This window comes from Tupaia chinensis, unplaced genomic scaffold (genome assembly GCF_000334495.1).
Source record: "Tupaia chinensis unplaced genomic scaffold, TupChi_1.0 Scaffold144016_1, whole genome shotgun sequence".
NCBI lineage: Eukaryota > Metazoa > Chordata > Mammalia > Scandentia > Tupaiidae > Tupaia > Tupaia belangeri.
The window spans coordinates 1,033,759-1,042,024 of NW_006203868.1; the positions used below are offsets into that span (position 1 = coordinate 1,033,759).

At 37.5% G+C, this 8,266-nt stretch overlaps 1 protein-coding gene across 1 annotated transcript in view; it reads right to left on the bottom strand.

Moving 5' to 3' along the window:
• ABCD3 (ATP binding cassette subfamily D member 3) overlaps nucleotides 1-8,266 on the bottom strand; it is a gene marked incomplete at its 3' end in the record, with an annotated part of 74,264 nt that overhangs the window by 23,700 nt on the left and 42,298 nt on the right. The window contains 1 exon segment of the mRNA XM_014583061.2: nucleotides 1,934-2,003. Coding sequence (XP_014438547.2) covers nucleotides 1,934-2,003 — 70 coding nt within the window.

The window sequence follows — 8,266 nt, forward strand, 5'->3', positions numbered from 1 at the left end:
AAATAAAAAAATAATAATAAATCTGATCCAAAGATGGACAAATTAGCTCAACAGACAACTTTCCAAGAAAGACATATGAACAGCCAAAAAAGCATATGAAAAAATGCTCAGTGTCTCTTATTATAAGGGAAAGGCAAATCAAAACCACGATAAAATACCAATTAACCCCAATCAGAATGGTTAAGATTAAAAAAGAAGAAGAAGAAGGAAGAGGAGGAGGAGGAAGAGGAGGAGGGCTGGTAAAGCTGCAGAGAAAGAGGAACCCTTCTACACTGTTGGTAGACGTGTAGATGTATAACTGCTATGGAGAACAATATGGGAACCAGCAGTTAGCGTAATGGCTATGTCGCTGGACTCCCACGTAGTCGACCGCGGTTCGTGCCCTGGACCCAGTGGCTTAAAACTCACACCGGGCGCGTGTGCGTGCATGCCCAAGATCCCGAGAGGAGAATGGAAGAGAAGGGACTGCAGCGTGGCCATGCCCCCTGGGGGGTGATTTCTCGCTTTCTGTCTCTCTGACTGTCTGGCGAGCGCACGCACCCTATAGCAAAAACCTCTTCCAAAAAAAAAAAAAAGAGAACAATCTGAAAGTTCCACAGAAACCCACAAACAGAACTACCAATATGACCCAGTGATTCCACTCCTAGACAAACACCTAAAAAATAGGAAAACACTCAGTTGGAAAAACACTTGCACATCCATGTTTATTGCAGCATTACTCACAACTGCTAGGACACTGAATCAAACCAAATGTCCAAGAATAGACAAGAAGATTGGAAAAAATGTGGCACATGTACTCTATGGAATAGTATTCAGCTATAAAAAACAATGAGATCGTGGTATTTGCTATAAAGTGGACAAATATGGGAGATTTAATGCAAAGCAAAGCAAGCCAGATTATGAAAGGCAGGCATTGCATGTCCCACAATGTATATACTGAATGGCTGCACTCTACAGCAGAAACTGAGAGATTAGAAGATATAACAGCAGTGAGGCCAAATATAGAGAGTAAAGTCAATGTTTTATTTTTAAAAGTTCAAAAACTTTACATGCCCATCTTTAAGCTTTATTAAACTAGAATGTCTAAAGTATTTTCAATTTAATTAGAATTTACAAACATGTCTCTCTTTTTCACCCTCAATTTAGAATACTCAAGTTTTCTTAGGGCAAATAATATTTTTCAAATGAACCAAGAAAGAAAAAAGAAAATCATTTTTGTGTTTTAGACTAAACATTTTTAATAATTTCATGTCATGGGGCCAGCAGGTGGCATGGTGGTTAGGGGCAGTGGACTCCAACATGGCCGGCCATGGTTTGAGTTCTGAACTTAGCAACTTGCTTTCTCACTTTCCCTCTCTGTCTCTCTCTCTCTCTCTCACTCTGTCCATCTCTGGTCAAATTAAAAAATAAAATAAAAACAAATAATAAAGTTAAATAAAAAAATTATTTAAATAATAATAATTTCATGTCATAATTCCAATTTAACTTAAACTACTTCAGTGATTCAAGTTTTTAATAACAGTCTATGGCCTAAAGTAATTTAACTCTCACATAAAGTGACTCATTTCCTGACACCTCCGATTTGGCAATGTCTGAAAATATTTTTGGTTGTCATAAATATGAGAGGAGGGCTACTGCCTTCTAATAGGAGGCCAGCTAACCACTGGAGAAAACTTGACTTGAAGATGAAGATTAAAACAAAAAAAAAACCCACCCACATATGTATACCACAAATGAAAAAGGACCCACTATAACCCCTTTTAATTTTCCTATCTATTGTAAATGTTTACATCAGAAAATGCCATAAATTACAAAACTATATTTGAAATAGGCATTATGACTCTTAAGAAATTTTATAAATATGCTTATAGATTTTAGTAAGATGGAAATTTTCCCTATGTATAAAAAAGATTTTTCAAAGAATTAAACTTACGAGAGGCATGGCAGCGATGAAGTTGAATAAGTATCTTTTGAAATCTTTTCTGCTACGACCAATGATACCACTGCAAACCACCACATGCAATACGTTAGTTGCGAAAGCAGCAAACATAACACTAAGAAAACATCTTTAAAATCTCTAAAATTACTCTTAGAAATTTCTATTGAATCAAGAGATTAGAAAAAAGATTCTAAAAGACATTTTCTTACAAAAACACATTAACAATTTTTGAAACGATCTTTTAAACAACTTGCTTAAACCTCACTCTGTAATGGCAAAATTAAGTAAGAATGATAACTAGTCCACTCCTTAGGGGAAAATGGTAATTTTGCTTACACTAACAAAATTCTGATGGTGAAACAATTAACTTCATAGCCCCAAAAATGAGTTGCTATGGAGAGAACAAAGTAGCATTTGTTTGTTTGCTTTATATACTTTAACATCTTGATTCTCATTTGTATGAACCAATAGCAGGGGAATAAGGCTATGGGGAGATCAGGAAACTTTTACTATTGTACGAAGGGTCCAGAGCATGGTAAATGTTTTAGGCTTTATAGACCATGTCTCCATCTCTACTGCTCTTCCACAGGAGAACAGTTCCTGCTACAGTAGAACAAACGCAGTCAGGAATAAGCGTGCAACAAAAGCAGTCAGGAGTGTGTGGCTATGTTCTAATAGTTTTATAAAAACAGACTGGAGACAGTAGATGTGACCTAGTTTGCCAAGCCTGGGACTAATGACAGATCAGAGAATAGATCAGCGAGGGTCATCAGCCTCAGAATTATTCTATGGAGGCTTCAGTCCCTTAAAACACTTTGACTAGACCAGCTCCCCTTTTGCTTACCCTTATGAGTCTTCAAACAGATCACAGAAAACAGTACCATGGAGAAAAAATGTACAGATTTCAAAAACTCTTTTTATACCAAAATAAACTTGTACCATTTTTTCCACAAACTTTTTGAAGCCCCCACATTATTTGTTTTACATATTTTCCTAGTTTTAAAATATGTATTAAGGGACCAGCAGTGGTATGGAGGTTACGGTGGATGAATCTCACATAGCTGACTCCACAGTTCAAGTCCTGGACCAGGTGACTTGAAAATCATGCCAGGAGCATGTGCATGTGTGCCCAAAATCCCAAAAAGAGAATGGAGGGGAAAGAATTGTGGCATGGTCATGGGGGAAGAGGGTGTGATTTCTCCCTTTCCCTTTCTCTCTTTTTCTCTGTCTCTCTTGCTCACTGGCAAGTACACAAACCCTAGAGCAAGAACAAAATACAACAAAGCAAACAAAAAACCCCAACATATTAAGACTTTATAGAGTGATAAATCCACTACTTTATTAAAAAGTTTGAAAACAAGTATAAGTAAAGGACCTTGGAGTAGAATATTTTTGTGATCTACTAAAGAGAATTTATCTGAGCACAGAATTATTTTTCTCAAATAATACTAATTGATACTCCTAAATGTAGAAAGCTATATTTTGAGAAATACTGGACTAATGATTTAACTCTAACTCTCCACACAAAGTGACAAAAATAATAGAGAAAAAAATTCTTTGTTTTTTAAAGAGTTTTTTTTTTTTGGGGGGGGGGCTATAGGGCACATGTGCTCACCAGAGACAGAGAGACAGAAAGTGAGAAATTATCCCCCAGAGGGATGGCTACACCACAATCCCTTCTCCTCCATTCTCCTCTTGGGATTTTGGGCATGCACGCACATGTGCCTGGTGTGAGTTTTAAGCCACCGGGTCCGGGACTTGAACCATAGTCACCCACGTGGGAGTCTAGCAGCGTAACCATTATGCCAACTGCTGATCCCAAGAAATAATTTTCTTTTAATGAGAAAGTAGATAAAGAAACTTGGGGAAATGTGGGTTAAATACAGCTAAACACCATCTTTATCAAAGACCTTCTCAAAGCTTTCAATGTATAACATGTGCACTGTAAGTCTATGAGAGGGGTTTGTAGCATGTAGCACTAACTGTCATAGTTTGAAATCCACTGAATATACTTTGGGGATGTTACTTTAGACTCTGGGAAAAATTAATAGTCAAAAAAAAAGGGCAGTTGAACTAGAAGAGTGTAAAAATAGAACCACACACAAAAATGTTCACAACAATAAGAACATTAGAGACATTAAGCAATTCTATTAAGACGGTACGGAAAGTTTAGAGGTGTAAATGCATAAAAACAAAGTGCCTTAGTGCTGCCCAAGTTGTAAAACACAAAAGATGATCAAATCTTGGTAAAGCACATGCCATCATTCAGCAATGGTTTACCATTGGAGTAGCAGCTATAAATTTTAAAAATGGTTTCTTGAATAAAGCCTTATTTCTGCTTATTATTCCACTGCAAAAGAAAAATGTTAATTAATAAAAAGTAATTTTACATTAGCCCTAATCATTATCATTTAAAAGTACATAAGGATCTTTATTAAAGTTTGGTAACCTTAAAATTCTCCTTATAGTTAAATGGGTGAAAATAAGACATATCTTTATGATTAAATAAAGCATCAAGAGTGTATGAAGAATTCTCCTCCGTATCATGGAATTACTACATTTTCTACCTTAAAGAGGGTCTATCCTATTAAAATCATCCATATGCCAAAGTAATGGTCACCACTAACAAACAAGCCTAAAATGAAAAAAATATCAGTATGAGGTGGCACAGTGGTTGGGGAAGCTGGATCCACATGACCAACTATATAGTTCAAGTCCCAGAGCTGGAGGCTTAGAAAACATGCTTGGTACATTTGTGTGTGTGCCCAAAATCCCAAAAGGAGAAATGGAGGAGAATCGATTGTGGCATGACCATCTCCCATGGGGGCTACTTACTAACTTTCATTCTGTGTCTCTTGGACAAGACCAAAAACTAAATTAAATCCAATAGCATAACGAATTCTGTTTGAAGCTCTTTTTAGCATAAATATATTATTCTAGACCTGCTTGAAAGAGGCAAAAAGGAAAAGACAAATCAATTTGCAATGTAGCCTGTTATGAGAAACAAAAATGTGCTATTTTTTCAGTAAAATAGTCTCGTATTAGGAATACACAATATTTTTTAAACTTTTAATTTAATCAAATATCAGAGATTGATACTTGACCAAATATTAATGACCTCATACATAGCACAGGCTCAGAAAATATTTACTAAGAAAAAGGTTAAGAGACCAGCAGTTTGTGTAATGGCTATGTCGCTGGACTCCCATGGAGTCGACCACAGTTCGAGTCCTGGACCCAGTGGCTTAAAACTCACGCCAGGTACATGTGTGTGAGTGCCCAAGGTCCCAAGAGGAGAATGGAGGAGAAGGGACTGCAGCATGGCCATCCCCACTGGGGGGTGATTTCTCGCTTTCTGTCTCTTTCTCTCTCTGTCTGGTGAGCGCACGCACCCAGTAGCAAAAAAAAAAAAAAAAAAAAAAAAAAAAAAAAAAAAAAAAAAAAAACCTCTAAAAAAAAGAAAAAGGTTAAAATTACTATTTTGCAACTAACAAGTGTAAGTTAAAAGTATAAGGAAGTTCTTTATACCATTCTTATAACTTTCATGTAAGTTTGAAGTATTTCAAAATAGGGACCAGTCGTGGTGATGCAGCAGTGCTGCATCAGTGGCACACCATTCCACAAAGCAAAATCCACGTGGAAGATCAGGGTTGGGTTTCTGCATTTACCTATACATGCCAAGAATGTGAATGTCCCCCAAGATCCTGCCTGACTGAGAAGCTGGGAGAGGACTACAGCATGAGACCCTGCTGAGGGTGCCTGTATTTATCCCATTACCTCTCTCTGTGTGTGTCTGTCTGTCTGTCTCTCTCTAGGAAGTAACAAAACAAATGCTTTTTTAAAAGTGTAACAAGATAGGGGCTGGCTGGTGGCACAGTGGTCAAAGGCACTGGATTCCCACATGGTCGACCATGGTTTGGAGTCCCGGCTGTCGTAGCTTACACTCTTGTTTTCCCTTTCTCTCTCTTTCTGTCTCTGTCTGGTCAAATTAAAAAAAAATAACAACAACAATAATAAATGAAATTAAATAAATAATTCTTTTAAGAAGGAAAAAAAGTGTAACAAGAAAATGTTTTTTAAAAAGACATCTAGAAGGTGGAAGAAAATAGAGGCAAGACATTCATGGGACACAGGAACAGATTATTATTTGTTGATGATGTGTATCCTCAACTGAACTGGTGTGAAGTGTACTCATGTAAATTCAACTTACAAACTGAGTGATGTGTAGTGATTAGATGTATAAAATAGATTATAAATTTTTTAAATGGGGGAAAAAAAGAAACAACTAACAGGGGGGAAAAAAAGACATCTAGACATTTGTAGAAAGAATGAAAAACAGGGCCCTGTGGTACAGCAGTTAAGCACTGGAAGCCAGGTCATACATGGCCAACCGCATTTCAAATCCCGGCCCTGGTAACTTAAGAAACATGCCAGGCTCGTGTGTGTGTGCATGCCCAAAATTCTGACAGGAAGAACAAATGGGGAAAAATGACTGTGGCATGGCCTCGCCTCACTGGGGGTGTTATTTTTCTCTGGTGAGATCAGGCACTCTCTGAAAATGAAAGAAGATGAACAAAAAACTTTTTAATCTCATAATTAAATGTTAAAACGGAATACCCAACAGGTTGACTACTTTATCTAGTAAACTGCTTCATAGTAACTTTTTCTCATTTATTATCAGCAAGTAAACTGATGCACCACCTACTCTTGGCAACGCATTTTTCCCCAGGTTACTAAGTCTTCGGGAAAATTCAAACTAGCATTTATTTGATTAAATTTGGAAATTCTTAAATTGACAAAAGTTAGTTATTATTTTATTGGATTACAAAAACATAAAAATCACAAACCTGAATAAAAGAAAAAAAACTTTTAAAAATAAAATTTTCTAAAGAATGACAAGGGTTGATGAGGCTATGATGAAAAGGGAACCTTCTTACTCTGCTGGTGGGAATGTAAACTGGTACAGCTACTACAGAAAACAATATAGAGGGGCCTCAAAAACCTACAAATAGAACTTCCATATGATCCAATAATCCCATTCCTTGGTATTTACCCTAAGATAGGAAAATACTCAGTTGGAAAGACACTTGGACAACCATGTTTTACCACATTATTCGCAATTGCTAAGACACGAGTCAACCTTAGTTGCCCAAGAACTAATGACTGGATTGAAAATTGTGGCCTATGTACACTACGGAATATTACCTAGCCATAAGGAACAACGAGACCCTGTTATTTGATACGAAGTGGATAAATATAGATTTAATGTTACAGGAAGCCAGCCAGACTATGAAAGACAAACACTGTACGTGCCTGCTCAATATAGATAACAACATCAGCAATTTAAAAAACAAAAAGATCCTGTTAACAAAGACCAGTCAGACTGGCAGTAGGCTTCAAAACACACCATGGAGGTACGGCCATGGTTTTTAACATATGCTGCACATCAGAATCACCTGGAATGTTTCAAAAAGTAATGACTACTTAAATCAAAATCTCTGAAGATGCAGTTAAGACACTAATAGTCTTAAAATTCTGCACATGATTCCAATCATTCTGCAGCCAAGGTAGAGAAACAGAAAAATTCTGAGGAAAAATTATTTCCAACTCGGAATGCAAAAACAGCTAAATTATCAATCAAGTATGAGAGTAAAAGACATTTTCAGATCCACAAGGTCTCAAAACTGTACCTCTTGGGACCAGCAGTTAGAGTAATGACTATGTCACTGGACTCCCATGTAGTCGACTGCGGTTCGAGTCCTGGACCTGGTGGCTTAAACTCACGCCTGGCGCGTGTGCGTGTGTGCCCAAGATCCCGAGAGGAGAATGGAGAAGGGATTGCAGCATGGCCATCCCCCCTGGAGGATGATTTCTCGCTTTCTGTCTCTCTGTCTCGCTCTGTCTTTCTGGCGAGCACACATGCCCTACCGCAAAAACCTTATGTATCTCTTCTGTACACTTTTCTCAGAAAAGGACTGCACCTACCAAAATGAGAAAGCAAATTGAGGAAAAATAAAAGATACAGAAAACAGTTTATTTAATGCAGAAGATAAAGATAAAAAGAATTCTAAAAATAATAATAAAAGCACATTAAAAATAACTTAATTAGTAGGCCTACTGTGTGATGGATTCTGATTATAAAAGAAACAGAAGAGGTATGTGTTGACAGTGAAAACAGGGAGGGGGACCAGCAGTTGGCATAATGGCTATGTCGCTGAACTCCCGTGTAGTCGACTGCGGTTCGAGTCCTGGACCTGGTGGCTTAAACTCACGCCTGGCGCGTGTGCGTGTGTGCCCAAGATCCCGAGAGGAGAATGGAGGAAAACG